Source organism: Panthera onca, chromosome A1, assembly GCF_046562875.1.
Source record: "Panthera onca isolate mPanOnc1 chromosome A1, mPanOnc1 haplotype 2, whole genome shotgun sequence".
In the NCBI taxonomy this organism is placed as follows: Eukaryota; Metazoa; Chordata; class Mammalia; order Carnivora; family Felidae; genus Panthera; species Panthera onca.
The window spans coordinates 160999903-161017011 of record NC_138339.1 but is presented as its reverse complement, the minus strand read 5'-3'; the positions used below and the strand labels follow the sequence as shown (position 1 = coordinate 161017011).

The window sequence follows — 17109 nt, the reverse complement described above, 5'->3', positions numbered from 1 at the left end:
TACTTAATGCCAATAGACTAAAATACTATGTCCTTTGGCTAGGAGACAGGATGCAGAAATCTGCCTAAACTGCATTACAGTTTGTAAACTGGAAAAATTAATGTTCTCATTTAAAAAGAAAAAGATTACAGGCACGCCTAGGTGGCTCAGTTGGTTAAGTGTCCAACTCTTGATTTCGACTCAGGTCATGACCTCACGGTTCGTGGATTCGAGCCCGGCATCGGGCTCCATGCTGACAGTGTGGAGCCTGCTTGGGATTCTCTCTCTCCCTCTCTCTCTCTCTGCCCTTCCCCTGCTCCACTCTCTCTCTAAATAAGTAAATAAACATTAAAAAAAAACAGATTACAGATCGTGGAGTTCAACGTGTGACATTTTACCTTGTATTCCATAACAAAATTTTTAAAGAATCAGTTACAGGATGGATGGCACCGAGTGTAGACGTGACAGAGAAAGGGAGAGAGGGAGGGAGGGGTGCAGGAAGAGGCATGCCAGGCCACACCTGCTGCCAGGGCCCCTCCACTCCGCACTCCGGGGGACGTACAGCCTCCCACACAATGACCGAGGCGACTTCTCCTTGACACGAGGACGCTGGCCAACCAACCACCTAAAGTGGCCTCCCCTTGTCCCTGCCCCAGATGTAAAATGGCTAATTTTGTAAGATTTCTGAGATCCCATGGGGATTTCTAACCAATGGGAACCCACCAGGCATCTTCAAGAGAATAAAGAGGTTCAAAGCTCCATGCTTCTCTACAGGAAGAAAGAGCACCCTTTTTGTCAGAATCAGATGAAAAGCTATCATCTGACAGCTATTTGTGTGTGTGTAAACACCAAGGTTGATTGCTGCAGTGCAGAATTTCTGAAGAACAAATACAGCAGTGACAGGCACTGGCCCCGTTTCGGGGCTCGTGAGGAGTCTGTGGATGGCTTGGGCCACGGCCCACCCGCCTTCCTGGGCCCCTGGACTTGCTCTTTAAGGGCCGAGCCACCTGGGCTTCCTGGCACCCCCCCCCCCACCATTGACAGTCCTGAATCAGGGAACAGGCATTGTTCTTGATGGAGTGAAACAACCACAGCTGAAATGTCTTAACTGCCGAGTAAGCGACAAAGGATTTGCTTCTGAAATGAGATTACCTACACTCCTTCTAGAACTCATACTCAATACATGACGGAGCACAGGACACCCTCAGGAGAGGGGGCTGTGTCCCAAAACATTCAATGGGACAGAAAATGACATGTGTACATTCCTATCCATCGTGGAGCGAAACAAATTCCTTTTTAAAAGAACAGAAGTTTATGCTGATTCGAAAGGGCACATGCACCCCAATGTTCACAGCAGTGCTAACAGTAGCCAAAGCATGGAAGGAGCCCAGATGTCCATTAAGTGACAAATGGATGAAGAAGATGCGGTGCATATGTACAATGGAGTATTACTCGGCAATCAGAAAGAAAATCTTGCCATTTGCAACAACGTGGATGGAACTAGAATGTATTATGTTAAAAGAAATGTCAGTTAGAGAAAGACAAATATCATACGATCTAACTCATGTAGAATTTAAGAAAGAAAACAGATGAGCATAGGAGGGAGGAAGGAAAAATAAGGTACAAACAGACAGGGAGGGAAACCATAAGAGACTCTTAAACACAGAGAACAAACTGAGGGTTGCTGGAGAGAGGTGGGGGGGGATGGGCTGGATGGGCAACAGGCACTGAGGAGGGCACCTGTTGGCAGGAGCCCTGGGTGTCGTATGGAAGTGATGAATCACTGGGTTCTGCTCCTGAAGCCAAGACTACGCTGTATGTTAACTAACTTGGATTTAAATAAATAAATAAATAAATAAATAAATAAATAAATAAATAAATGGAATTTTAAAGTACATACCCTGAGTAGGTCACTTTGCTCGAAGCATCATTTGGTGTGTAGGATGGCCCTTAAGGTCACAGGAAGGCACCTGTTTCACTGTGTGTTCTACTGTGTTTCCCTCAGTGAGACAGAGAACCCAGAGGGGACTATGTCCCCAGAGTCTGAACAGCCCCCTAGGAGGGGAATTTTAATGGTAAATTTTCTAAGACAGACCCTTTGGGGCAAGAGTACAACTTCATCAAGGCAAGAGAGTGAGGTATGAAAGGAGATTAATGGCTGTTGCCAGGAATGTTTTCACAATTACGATCTTCCTCACTCCTGGGGCTTGGTACCTACCCCAGAGCAAGAGGGGACGCATGACCCACTGTTGCCAGGCAGGGACAACCACCACCGCAGGTCTTCTAGAAAGTCGCACGCGACTTAAGCACTGGCCCCCGGCCCCAAGTTAGATCTCAGAAATACGGAGAACCGAACAGATTAGCAAGTGGAAAGGAAAGGCACCAAGGAAGTCAAGACGGCCTTCGGAGCCATGGGAACTCTCACGCGGGCACCTCGAGCTCTTTCAAAGCGGAACAGCGGGAGAAGAACCCGGAGGCAAACGGGGCTCAAGAAACTCACATTTTCACACCAGCAGGCTCGAAACACCCAGGCTGAAGGCTACACCAGATACAGCCGCCGAGCCACCATCCCCCTCCTCCGCAGACCCCCGAGCAAGCATTAGGCACGGCGGAGACATCAGCCAGTAAAGGGACAAGCCGCTGGGGGCCTGACCTTCCTTCTCTCGGACTGACCGGGCGTCCTGACGTTTGCCACACGCCAGAGCCCCTGCTGCTCACATGGCAGCTCACTGCAGCAAGGTCGGCAAGAGCGCAGCACCGAGGGGCCTTTGGCATTTCCGGGGGTGGCCTGTCCACGTTTTGACCCAGATGTCTTTTCATGCCCAGGGGCCAGTGCTTCCTTTTGGAGATTTCGCCTTGGAAACAGAATGACTGTCTGGTTGAGAAATGTGCACCCAATCACAAGACCACAGGGCGCACACAGCTGGCAGACATCCTCCTCATGTGCGCACATGTGTATATATGTGTGTGTGCACGTGTCAGTGTGTGTGTGCATGTATGCACACGTGTGCACATGTGTGTGTGCATGTGTCCACGCATGTATGCACTGTGTGCACACGTGTCGTGTGTGCACGTGTCTGAGTGCGTGTATGCACATATGTGCACACGCGTGTGTGCCCCGCTGTGTACATGTGTGCATGTGTGCACATGTGTGTCTACGAGTTCATGCATGCATCTGCGCACATGTGTGTATGTGTGTGCGTGTGCATGTGTGTGCGAGTGCATGTGTGCACCATGCTGTGTGTGCACTTGTGCCTACGTGTGCACCGTGCTGTGTGTGTGCATGTGCACATGTGGCTCACACGCACATGAACACAGACAGGAGGTAAGCAGGAGGCAGGCCCCAGGAATGTGTGCCATGGGGCTGGGGAAGGTGAATGAGGTGTTCCTGGGCAGTGAGCAGACAGGAAGAGCAGGAAGCAATGGGAAAGGACTAGAAACCTGTGGCGGGAAGGAGGGGGAGAACCAAATTGCCAGAAAGAAAGACAAAAGAGGCACCTCGTGCCCACACAGCGAGTTGTGAAAGCACAGCCCCCACACACACAATGTCATGTGCTCAGAGCCCCCAGAGGGAGCCCCACGCCCTGCGAGGCCTCAGCTCCTGTCCTTGCGGCCCCAGACCCACAGGGGCCCAAGGGGCAGAGTTCCTGGGCACAGGTCAGCCATCTAATGTCCACTGCTCTGCTTCATGACTGCAAATCATACTTCAGAATACTATTCTTAGCTTTTACTGGAAGCTTTTCCCGCAGCCAGAGAGCACTTCTGCCCTGGCAGGCAAGACATTCAACAAGCTGCCAGGTCACCGTCTCTGGTAAAGAACCACGCACCCCACATCCAGAGAGGACACAGAGCCCCGGAAGGCAGGACGCCCCCAGGGGCCCTCCTGACACTGCGGGGTCGTGGCCTCCCTGCTGGGCTCCCAGGGCACAGCCTGTGTGGTCTCGAATCCGCCAAGGAGGTGCTGTTCTCCACCCGGCGCCTCCGTTCTGGGCCTGAGCCACCAAACGCCGTCAGCACACCGGCCAGGGCCGGAGGGTTCCGCAGCGATGCTTACAGCACGCCCTGGACCAGGAGAAAAAGCACTGTGTCCCAGTGCACAGGACAGCGTGGCCTCCCGGGCCTCCCAGGCCTCCCGGGTCACGAAGCAGACAGTGTGGGAATGAGCCTCGTCTGGGCTCCTTCCACCCTCATCCCTGAAACACAGACCAGACCCGAGGCGGGAGGCCCAGCCTAAGAAAACAATAACTCCCAAGGGCTCACGGAAGGACACACATTCTGCTTATGGCCAAACCACTTTCATGAAACTGTGTCCCTTAAAGATTTGGGGTCTCATAGGTGGAAAGAAGATGAGATGGGGATGTGGGGGGTTCAGTAGCCCACGGCAGTCTCCCAAAGTGTCCAATTTTCCACCCCAAATCTGAGCAGATGTGAAACACTGGGGGTCTAAGCCTTGTGCCCGGAGAGTGCTGCCTGAATTTGAGGTGCCTGCTGGTGAAAAGCTGGGTTTGCCTTTCCCTGACCCGAGACCCCAGCTCATCTCTGGTCCCCGGGGGGCTCAGTCTCACAACCCTGTCTCCCCCAGAGCTGGTAACAGAGTGTTCAGTCCAGGGCTTATTGGTGCTGTTGCTTGTTTAACACTTCCCTCTGCCGTGAGCCCGTGTCATGCCTGTCCTGCTAACCACCGCCTCCGGCCATCGGCACACTGCCAAATGGAACAGAAGCCCCCAGAATGAAAGGCGGATGGGGTGGGGTGGTGGACATTGTTTTCTGGCTCCAACTGCTCACTGGATCTACTTATGGGTAGACTTAATTACTTACTTCCTTAACCAATCTTCCAGGGAAAGCCATTTCCAAATCACGCACATAGCCATTCCCTAAAGGTCTCAAAATTCACATCAACTTACAGCACAGATTTCTTGCCTAGAATCAGTGAACTCACATATGGCCCTCATGTGCTATGATGGGACATCCATAAAATATGTCCGGATAAAACCTCACGATCACATGGGATGCGTGTAAGAGATTCATATCTGTCTTTATTACCAGGAGCACCTTACATCCCTTTGGAGGCTGGTCTGTAAGCACAGGGTCTGCACATCCTCGTGCTAATGAAGGAGAACCCCCACCGAAGGGCTTTAACTGGGAATGAGTTCATGGTGGCCTTGTAGCAATCAGCCAAGACTCATTCATTATTAGCTCCCTGGATTCCCCTGTGAAGAAATGTAGAGTCAATGAAATTTTGGGCCAGATAAGCATCGTGCATTTGCAAAACCATGTGGTTAATCAGCGGAGGCAGCTAAGCCACCGGGGAGACATGTTCGAGCCATACCTTTAACGTTTCTAATGGGTTTGCCAGAGGGAAAGAAGACACGGGGGCACCACTTCCTGGAGCCATCTGCTTTGCTCGTTACCGCTGACTAATTCTTCCTTTGTTTAATTGCACATTGTGCTGAACCACTTCACAAGGACGAGGGTTCTGCTAAGATCATTTTTGCGGGTGCCGTGTCCACGCCCACACTCCATAAGCACTTCACATCATTACGTGCCATCTAGAGACATATTCGCAGTGCTCGTGTGTTCCATGTTCAGCGACAGAAGTCCAAATGCCCCGTTCGCATTTATCAGGGCCTGTTTTAAGTTGCCTTTGATCTTGAATTAAAACACACAGTCTCATTTGGCTCCTTCAAATAGAAAGCTATGGTTCCTGACAACCAATGTTTCCTCAGGATCCTATTTACAAAAAAAAAAACCAAAAAACAAAAAACAATTTTTCCCCATCAGTCGTCAAGACGAGGGCTATCAGGGCCCAGCATCATGACGACAGCGTCCACTCGCTCACATGAGGTGTTCTAGGCCTTAAAAGTCACAGGACACAATATTGCATTCAAGACATTTAATTCCTACTCCTCCTTCTAAACATGGAAACAAGATCAAATCACTATTTTTAAAGCTGTGCTCGATGAGGTGTGTTCCAAATAGAGGTGCAAATAGAAAAACAATGTAGGTTTAGGGTTTTTTTTTGGTGATTGTCATCTATCACGAGTCTCACAAGCCCCAGAAGCACATGACAAAGGGCAGACTTTATGCAGCGGAGAGAAACAGGCAGAGGGGTGCAAGGTGGGAGCGCATAGCCCGCGTCCCTCCTGCGCTAGGGGGGGCCAGTGGGTACTGAGGTGGTGAAACATCCATGAGACGTCCATGGTGGGGCTTGTGTGCAGAATAAGATAAAGCCACTTAACGTGGATCCGTTTTCAGTGACTCCCCTCTGGAATACTGGTAGTATCTTAACCCTGGGATTCAAACACAGTTTTTAAAGCTCTTTGTTTTCAAAGCACTATAAAAAAGACAAAAGTAGGTGAATGTGGGAACCCATGTTGATTCTCACGAGGACTCTGCCAGATGAGTCATGTGTAATATGTGGAAATAGGAACCATCTGGAAAAAATCTTGGCATTACAAGACACCACAGAAAACATGGAAAAGGAAAAGAGGGTGTATTAGCCCACATGATCCGCTAACCGGAAGAGAAGGAACACACCATGGGACCCTGCAGCGAATACCAATGGCTCCCGAAGTGATTAAAGTAGACGCTTGAGGTGTTCGATCCCTCCTGTGGCAAAAATAAAGGACATTTCTCAGAAGTTCCCCTTTTACGATATCTAGAACAGGGACAGCTGGCTGGGGGCAGGGATGAGCCTGGACAATGCCTATAATTACATGCACATCAGGAAGAGCAGTTCACAAAACCCTGTAGCGGTATCTGGGCTGCGTAAAGGGAGAATTGTTTCCCCCTATGTTTTAAGGGATAAGGATTCTGGAAATGGGTGATGACATCAGGACACTGACTAGAAACTGGATGTATTTCCAGACAGACCTCCCAAGTGAGCCCATCTCATTTTTCCTCCACCAAAAGCATCCAAAAGCTACAAACATGCCTCCTAACAATGGTTCTGCGCTGAAAACATCCTAACGTCTCTTTAACTGAGTCTCTGGAGAGCTTCTGGCACAGGTGTAACCGGTCAGCGTCTTTGGCCTTGCAGACTCCACCTGGGAAGAGGGGTCTCCACATCTCTCTATATGTCCAGGAACCCTCCCGTAGCTGGCCCCGCCAGCAAAGCCTGTCCTCGTACTCATGCAACCTTCAAACTCGGCTACCGCTAAGCAGACACGTGCACATATGTGACATGTTCAATTTCCTGAGTGCTTTTGGGCACAATGCCTTCCATGTGCCCCTGTAGCAGCCCTGGGAAGCCACAAGTCAAAGGCCACCTTCCTCTTCCTGAGGGTAACCTGGTGTAAGTAACTGCATGAGATACACTCAGCACATGGTAGATGGTGGAGGTCACACCAGAAGGAAGGCTTTGATTCAACAAAACATTCTTCCCTACAGGCTGTCTCCCATCCGAGAGATAAAAGGGTCTATGACTGAGCACATCCGGGGAACGGTACGTCATATGCCTCCCATTGAATGCTCACAAACTTATTAAAGATCCTAAGTCATTAAAGCTGATGCTCTGGCCCGGAAACAACAAACAAGCATTTAGCCATAACTCAGTGTTCCCCACACTCATTTGTCCTTGGAACATTTTCCCTGTTCCATCCCAAAGGAAACCTCTATTAACATCTCAAGATGCTCTGAGACTCATGTTTTGGGAAGGGCCAAACTACACATTGCCTTTTAGAAATGCTCAAAACACTGATAAAAATAAAGATATCCAATCAGTCTCAGTAATACTGGAAGTAATTTCAAATACGCTAACCACAATTTTGTTAAATAAACCTCCTAATGTTTTGTAGTAAGTAGCACTCTCTTCTGCATTTTGACTTTATAGATTAGATTTCAAATCTTATGAGTAGAAAAATGTATTTTTTTTCAATATACTGGATTTTAAAATTCTCCCTGATCCAAATGCAATGCAATGCCTCTCACAGAGTAAGTGCTTTGTAAATAAATTGTCGTTATTATCAATAATTCATTACTAGTAGTCCAAATCAGTTCATTTATCTAGTTTCAAAGATTTATATAAAAATATTTACTTTCATTTACTTGAGGAAAACATTAACAAGGGATAAATATGACACCGTTAATATTTAGAATGATGGTTAATATAATTTAATTTATGAGAAAGGGATTTTCAATACCCTGACAAAAGAATAATAGAAAGATAACATATAATATATCTATTATTCTATGCTAAGAGTGAAAAGAGGGCAACTGGTCATAATATAAAGTACAACATACAAAACACCCTATTATTTTTTATTTTGTAATGAAATCATGGCTAAAAATATGTCTGTTATTAGCCATGAATAAATTAAAAGACCAATGAAAGAAATATATAAATAAATTAAAGACTGTTGAATTCCCAAAAAATACTAACACAATGTAGTCCCTGTCTCAAAAAAGAATTTCACTTAATACGGAAACACTAGTAAACGCGTGCCCCACAGTGGTGGTCGTGAGAAACTGAGACCCTTCACCGTAAAGGTGACTGAGGTCCTGAGGCATTTCTGAGCACTGTCAGGGGCGCGGGCCAGTGTCTCCAGTCCCCAGCAAGCAAGGCCTCTGCCAACAGGAGCCGATGAGAAAAACCAATGTAAAAGGGCACACAGAATCAGGAAGGCGGGAAAGTGTTGCCTGTTCTCTTGTATTCAGACATGATTACAATCAGCGTGTTCTTTACACTTTTTCCTTATGTACCGTGTGCCCTTGAGAGAAGGACCCTGAAAATGCTTGTTTTGCTCTCTCGCAAGGTGCCTGGCAAAGTAACGGCTGAAAAGTGTGTGCTGATTGATTGCCACAACTCTGAGCAGCCCGTGGAAAACAGAGACAAGATGCCTCTTCCCAGATGTCAACGAGGCCATGAATAAGCTGATGACCCTAGTCTCTGACTACATCCAGAATGTGTAAGAAATGTGGCCATATTTACCTCCTGGGAAATCAAGGAGGCGTGCCCAATACATAACAAAGTCACTCCCTTTGGACCAGGGTGACAGATTTCCTACAGGACAGAGAATGCACCAGGACTTCCTGGAGGAAGGGGTCCCAATGCTGGCCAGAGAAACCTCCCTTCCATACGCCTTCCCCTCAAGGCTTTATTCTGAATGCCGTATGAAATGAACATCCTCCGGATGGGAGCAAATGCTGATTATTTGGGCTGGACTTCCCCTAACCTTCCTCAGGTGGGGAGCGGGACTCGGGATGTGGCCACACGACCTCTGACCTGCTCTGTGTCACAGACAAGGTGGCTCCCTGTGCTTGTTTGTTTAACCCAGTGGATGCTCATCTGGAACTGGAACTGGGAGGTCTGCCCGTGGCCCCAAAGGAATACGTCCATTTCTCTGTGGTTCTCCAGCAATCTGTTCCATCACCACTGCCCAGAGAAAGGCTTTGGAAGGTCTGCTTTCCTAGGCAGGTGGCCAGGAGAGCAGCGTACCCCATGTGGACTGAGTTTTAAAGCAACGGGAGCTTGCTCAAGACTTCAATATTCTGGACCCCGAATTCCTCTCCTTGGGATCCCCCAGATCAAGATCCTCTTATCTTGAACAATGGAAACTGAGAAGTGCTCTGACCACTGCCTTGCCTTATATTCCCTAAAAGAGATGGGGCCAGTTCAGTGGCTCTCAATCCAGAGCGATTTTACTTCCCCTCCATCCACACCACCCCCCCCCCCCACCGCCCCCTGTGGAAACATCTATCTGGCCAAACCTGGAGACCTTCCGGTTGCCACAAATGGGGGAGAAGGTGCTGGTGGCATCTGGTGGGCAGAGGCCAAGGATGTTGCTAAATATCCTGCATGCAAAGGAACCCCCCACAACAAAAACTAGCCCACCCAAAATGTGAATAGTGCCAAAAGTGAGAAACCCTGGATTCGCTGGTTTCTTCAACCATAAAACAAATATAAGGAGAAGAAGCATTAAAAAATTCAGCACTGTGCCTGACCCAACATAGATGTTCAATACACGTCGACCCTTTTCCTTGCTCTGACATTCCAAAGCCAGGATTTTCCTCTCCTGCCGAGATCGGCTGTGAATGGGCAGACGCTACAATTCAATGTCAAGATGTAGACAGACAGGTTTATATGGCAGCCCGATGTGGGATATTTATTGACTGTGTGACACACATATGGGAACTAAATGGCTGGCGAAGCCCCAAACCATCCGCCGTAATAAAAGAAAAGAGTGTCCCGCAAGAAGAGTGACGCGAACTTCCTCCCAGATTTCCAGGGCCCAACACAGAACGCCTTCCAGATTGGCCAGACTCCTCCACCCTTCCAAATCAGATAAGGCACCCATTTCAGCCCAACAGAAATTCCATTTTCAAAGTTCTCTGCTTTGCGGGTGATCTGGGGCTGTCCTCGCTGATGACGCATCACACTGTGCAGGACCCGCGTGCGGAGCGGGGCTCTGACTCACAGTCTACCCAGCAACCACAGGACACGGGGCTTCTTCCCCACGCTGCTGGCAAGCAGCGAGGCATCAGCAGGGTAGAGTACACGGAGGAGACACCCACACAGTTCTTGTTAGGCGACAGAAATGCCACAATTCTGTTTCATGAAGAGCCTGCTTCAGACCGTGGTGGGGAAAGCCCCTTGCCAGAGTCACCCGATTAGGAACCATCAGGCCTTTTCAACAACACGCTTATCAACTGGCCATAAGAGGCATTTTCTCAGATGAGCGTGGGTAAGCTCTGTGTGTGTCCTTATGCCTGTGAGTGACCCTGCTCCCTAGGCAAGCACATCAGGTGCATGAGTGGACACAGAATATGTCTGCACCGCACTTCACCGGGAAGTGGTCCCTTTTTTCGCAGCCCCGGGCCACCTCTGGGCCATGGGGCCGTTCCTTTCTGAGAACCGGGGCACCTGTTTTCTCTGCGCCCCCTGCGATTCGGCTGCTTGCTCCCCACTCGGCTATCCGCCTCGTCTGCACGCCTCTCACCCCTGGTTTGGTGGGGAGCTCCCTGTCTTGAACGCTGTGGGGTCGCAGAAGAGAATGCGTGCTTTACATCAACAGGGGCTCCCGGGGCCAAAACATCTGAAAGACTTCTTCTGTAAGCTCTATGTTGGCAAAACACAAACAGCCAGTTCCCAAGCAGACAGCAGTAACTCTTCGGAATGTGCTGCCTTTCCTAATATCTCACGGAGTTGCGAAAAGCAGGTTCTCAAGCAAAAGAAGAGCTCAACTTTTGTCTGTTTCTGAGTAAGCAAGCATTCAAAACGCTAATCAGGTTAAGCAGCCACCGTTCCCACAGGGCTGAGGCCTCCGGAGGAACACCAAGCCACCGGTACAAACCCGAATTACCTAAGAGAAAGCACCTGAAGATACACATGCCAGCCAGGGGAGTGGGGAGACAAACATCTCCGAGGACCCCTGACATCCTGCGAAAGCCTCGTGAACGCAGAGCAAGACGCCCAGGGTTAGCCTGATGACTGAGATTAGAACATGCCCAAAGACCCCCTACATTGACACTCACTTATGGCAACTGGAGAATAGAAGACATTCTGCCCAGGAATGACATCTCCCTCGAACACGGGACTTAGCCAGAAAAGGTTTGGCAACTGAGACCGGAGACATTCCAGGGTCCGCCGGTGGATTCTAAGTAGTCAGCATGTGAAAGTTTTCCTCGAGGAGACGTGGAAAAGACATGTGTCAGAAACAGCGATTTCCACATTTCCAAGGCGGCTGACACTCTGTCCCACTTAGGTAACTTTAACTGTCTCAGAGTTATGTGGCTCCTACTATCCTATTTTTAAAAAACAGGTCAAAATTCATCTGACTTGCAGTCATTTGAGAATAGCAAAATAACTCAGAGGAGAAGCGAAGCCATCCGGCAGGAGCTCCAACGCAGGCCAGTGATCCGAACTGCTAGATCTAGGGGCTGTGATTCTACACCCTCGGCTCATTTTGCATTTAAACCCCATTAGCATGCCCAGGCCTCACTCTGAGAATGGGCGGGGGGCGATGGCGGTGGAGAAGGACCAATTCCTGTCACTGACGTGCCAGCTGAGAATAAAATCCTCTGTTGTCTGACCTCGGGATGGGAGGGGGAGGGGAGGGGAGGGGGAGGGCATGACAGGGGGAACCACGTCTGAAATCCCGGCTCAACCACACTTCAGGTATTCCAGGTCATTAACACTGACCGACATCAGTTTCAAGACAATGAGTGGAGGTTAAAATGTCCTCTTTCCGTGGGGGGCGGGGGGGAAGGACCTCTTCCTTGGTCATGTTATGTGAAACGTGGGGCCTGAAATATTTGTGCTCAAGACACATCTTCAATTTTTGTTGAAAAGACATAATACTAAACCATTTAGCTAGATTTCAAGGGGCCTTCTGAATCCATTGGAAAATTACAGTCTTCTAAAAGATTAATTCAGAATGGTTTAACCTACAGCTTACAAGTATTTCATTTTAAATAGTCTTGTTTTAGGAATAAGATAAAAAATCCCAAGTGGGCAGAGACAGGGTGCTGAGGGGCAGGGCCAGCCAGGAAAGGTCACGGAGGCCCTGGATCCCAGATGTCTGGTCCACTGGCTGGGAATCTTCTTGATGGTCAGCAAGGGGGGAGAGGAGAATTCTACTCTTCCCACCCCACCCCCAAGGGGGCGCTCTGTGGTTTTCTGATTTCAAGGCTCAGGATGGTCTCAGTGGGAGGCTCGCCTGAGACCACATCACAAGAAAGGGGCACAATCTAATGGCACATCTTCGCCCTCGATGCCTCCTCCCTTTGACTGTCCAGTGCTCAAGTGGGAAGCAGGCATGTTTCCTTGTGGAGATAAACACAGACCTGGCCTCACCTGAGTGTACCAGCCACCTCAAGGGTTCCCTCAATGCTCAAAGGTTTCCTCGATGCTCACTTTTGAAAAGAAATGTTTAAAGACCCTTTCCTTGCGGGGCTGGGTGCTAGATGCTGGCCGTGACTCAGAGGTGACCCCCGCCTTCTCTAAAGATATTTAACCAAATCCAAACTAAAGTGAACCAAGTCTCTGAGTAGCTGTTCTCAAGTCACGGAAAACTCAGCCAAAAATACCTGGAAAGCTATATCTAGATTATTCTGCCTGGTTACATGTTATTAATGGGTGGATTTGGGATAAAAAGGAAAATGAGTCAGGCTGGAAAGCATATGCATGGAATAGGAAGTCTGAAAAAGCAGAGCCGTGGGGCGGGGGCGGGGGGGTGGCCACCACCGGAGTCTGCAGCTGTTGGATGAGAGGGGAGATTGGGAAAGTCGGGGGAATGGACTCCGCTCTCTTTGAGAGTGAGACTCGTTACCGCCACCTCCCCTCCAGCTCCTGATGCTTTAAGTTACAAGAAAAACACTGTGATGTTGATACAGGCCTTCAGTTCCTATTTGTTGACATAGGAAAGTTCTACTTTTTATAGTTTTAAGAATGTCTTTGTTAGCTCAGTGTGCTTATGTGTAAAACTCAAGTTAGATCAAAAGAAAAAAGAAAGAGACAGAGAGAGAGAGATATTCCTTGTGGTATGAACATACTTTCCCCCACTATAAAATAACTCTTGCAAATGCACACTGGAACTAGCTAGAAAAACTTCCCAAATAAGAAAATGAACAGACCATGAAGGTGGATTATAGTTGATATGGTTGATAATGAAAGCTATCAATATATTTTCACATACTGCATTTGTTCAAAAAACTATCCAGGGGCACCTGGGTGGCTCAGTTGGTTGAGCATCCGACTTCGGCTCAGGGCATGATCTCGCGTTTCATGAGTTCAAGCCCCAGGTTGGGCTCTGTGCTGACAGCTCAGAGCCTGGAGCCTGCTTCGGATTCCATTTCTCCCCCTCTCTCTGCCCCTCCCCTGCTTGTGCTCTCTGTCTCTCAACAAATGAATAAATGTTAAAAAAAAATTTTTTTTTAAACTATCCATTGGGGCTCCTGGGTGGCTCAGTTGGTTAAGAAGGTAAGCGTCCAACTTCGGCTCAGGTTGTGATCTCACAGTTTGTGAGTTCGAGCCCTGCGTCGGGCTCTGTGCTGACAGCTCAGAGCCTGGAGCCTGCTTCGGATTCTGTGTCTCCCTCTCTCTCTGCCCCTTGCCAGATCACACTCTGTCTCTCTCTCTCTTTCAAAAATAAACTTTAAAAAAAAACCACACAACCATCCATTAATACTGGTACCACCAACTATGAGTGTATTTAAAAACTAATAATAATGTTGGTACTTTAGCAAGTAGCTAAAAAGAAACAAAACCATTTTCTGTACAGTAAAATTCTCTGAATTTCAAGAGTGTGAGCCTGTGACCTGATAAGCCTGCAGCAGGCCATGAAGTAGAGAATGGACATCCAGGCCTGGCTGACACCCTCAGCGCCCGAGGAGCAGACAGTGGTCCATGGGCCTCCCTGCTCCATACACCCCCGCCTGCCTCGGGCCCCCACTCGTCACAGGCCAACTGGCTTACTGGCCATGTCTTCTCACGGCCACACCTGATGTACAGAACCACGCAGTTTCAGGGTGCTGCACTGACCCCAGGGAAACCCAGGCAGACACCCTCTCTCCAAACAACTGAAACGCACAGATTGATTGCCCTCCAGAGAAAAGGATTTACCCAGGTCTGTGACTCTTAAATGACAGGCAGGAACACTTGCTTAGAAAAATATAATTCAATTTACATTTGGGGAACAATAAATATTTACTGTTTTTATAAATAATTCTGGGCCAGTGTGGGGTTAAAAATACTGATCTGAAGCCCTTAGGTGCAATAGAAACTTTTTCTGTTTTGAGAAACGTGCTAAGTTTCGTTCTTACACATGGGTTCCAAAGAATACTACTGACTTGACAGGTTTTCTGCCGATACACGTGTCCCTTCTTGAGTCAAAAAAGGAAAGAAACCGAATCCGTTTTTCTGCATTAACTGCCACTAATTATCACAGTCTTTGGGGAGCTGCTGCTGAGATCCCCTAGACATAATGTTAAGCCTGGTTTTGCTTCATTTGAATCACTCTGGGGAAATTATCAAAATAGTAAGTAATAAGGCTTTAAGATGAACTGCTGATGATTTGGTTAGGTTTAATGCAGTTTTTCATGATTTCCATATCGATGGCAATTCAAAACAAACTGTTACCATTTAAGTTTTGGCCACTTACCTTCTGTCCCTTCACTCCATGGCAGTCACACTTCCCGCAGCCAGAGCCAGCACAACCGCCCTGGAAGGAAGAGAAAAACGTCTTTAAATAGAAGAACTCTTGCAAATTGAGGTCACTTTTTGAATTGAAATGATTTTGGCATCTTCACCTATTTATGGGAAACGTCCTACCCCGTTATGAGGAGTATGACCTCAAAATGTGAGATCTGCACTTGCTCTCATGGGGTTATCATGTACGTAGCCTCTGGCTCCTCTCTCTTGCCCTCATAGATGAAATAGTAATCCTGGAGTAGAGCAAATCAAAGCATTAGTTGCTCCACAAACTGAAGGCTTCTATTTATACTTTTTGGAATCGCCTCTCCAGGGATGATTTTAACAGGGCATCACCCATATTTGCAAGGCTATGATACTGATTAAGGAGTTTCAGACCAGAGACCAGGGAAACTGAGGCCCCAGGAAAGCAGAGTCCATGCTTTGTCCTCCAAATTCCCAAGGACACACAAGTATGTAAAAAATGTTTGTGCAAAGAGGAAATAAATGAAGGAGCTTATTTTAAGCCCAACCTTAGAGAACTGATTTTCAATTCAGTTAAAGCTTGAATGAAAAGAACCCAAGCATGTAATAAAAGCTGGAGAAGAGGAACATTCTCCAGAATAGATCACATATTAGGCCACAAACCAAGTCTCAACAAGTTCAAAAAGATGGAAATCATACCATGTATCTTTTCTGGCCACAATGCAATGCAACTAGAAATCAACCACAAGAAAAAATCTGGGAAGACCACAAATACGTGGAGGTTAAATTACACGCCACTAAACAATGAATGGGTCAATCAAGAAATCAAAGAAGAAATAAAAAAAGTACATGGAAACAAATGAAAATGAAAGCATGATGGTCCAAAACCTTCGGAACACAGCAAAAGTGGTTCTAAGAGGAAAGTTTACAGCAACACAGGCCTACACCAAAAAGCAAGAAAAATCTTAAATAAACAACCTAATGTTACACGTAAAGAAGCTAGAAAAAGAAGAACAAACAAAACCCCAACCCAGCAAAAGGAAGGAAATAATAAAGATTAGAGCAGAAATAAATTGAAACTAAAAAAACAAGAGAACAGATTAATGAAACCTGGAGCTGCTTCTTTGAAAAGATCAACAAAATTGATAAACCTCTAGCCAGATCCATCAAGAAAAGGAGAGAAAATCTAAATAAAGTAATTAATGAAAGGGGAGAATAACAACCAATACCACAGAAATACAAACAATTGTAATAAAATATTATGATATAATATTAATTCTATTAAATCATTATATTAGGACATAATATTAATATATTATTCCAATAAAACAGAATAGAATAATATGCCAACAAATTGGACAACTTAGAAGAAATGGATAAATTCCTAGATGTATATATAATCTACCAAAACTGAAGCAGGAAGAAATAGAAAATTTGAACAGACCAATTGCCAGAAATGAAAATGAATCAGTAATCAAAAAAACCCCAACAAATGAAAGTCTGGGACCAGCTGGTTTCACATACGAATTCTACCAACATTTGAAGAAGAGTTAATACCTAGTCTCAAACTACTCCAAAAATTAGAAGAGGAAGGAAAACTTCCAAATTTATTCTTGAGACCAGTATCATTCTGATACCAAAACCAGAAAAAGACACCTCAAAAGAAAAGGGGGAGAGAACTACAGACCAATATCCCTAATGAACATAGATGCAAAATTCCTCGACAAAATATTAGCAAATTGAATCCAACAATACCTTTAAAAAAATCACTCACCACGATCAAGTGGGATTTATTCCCAGGATGCAAGGGTTGTTCAATACTCACAAATCAATCAACATGATATATCATACCAACAAGAGAAAGGATGAAAACCATACGTTCATTTCAACAGATGCAGAAAAAGCATTTGACAAAGTACAACATCCATTCATGATATAAAACCCTCTGATACCTCAATATAATGAAGGCTAACAATGAAGCAGCAGAAAAAGAAATTAAGAAAATAATCCCATTTATA

General features: G+C 46.9%; 1 protein-coding gene across 1 annotated transcript in view; it reads right to left on the bottom strand.

Annotated features, from left to right (window-relative positions):
• COL4A1 (collagen type IV alpha 1 chain) overlaps positions 1–17109 on the bottom strand; it is a 154758-nt gene that overhangs the window by 74642 nt on the left and 63007 nt on the right. The window contains exon 2 of the mRNA XM_060636698.3: positions 15078–15137. Within this exon, the coding sequence (XP_060492681.3) occupies positions 15078–15137 (60 nt within the window). The remainder of the gene's footprint in view (positions 1–15077; positions 15138–17109) is intronic.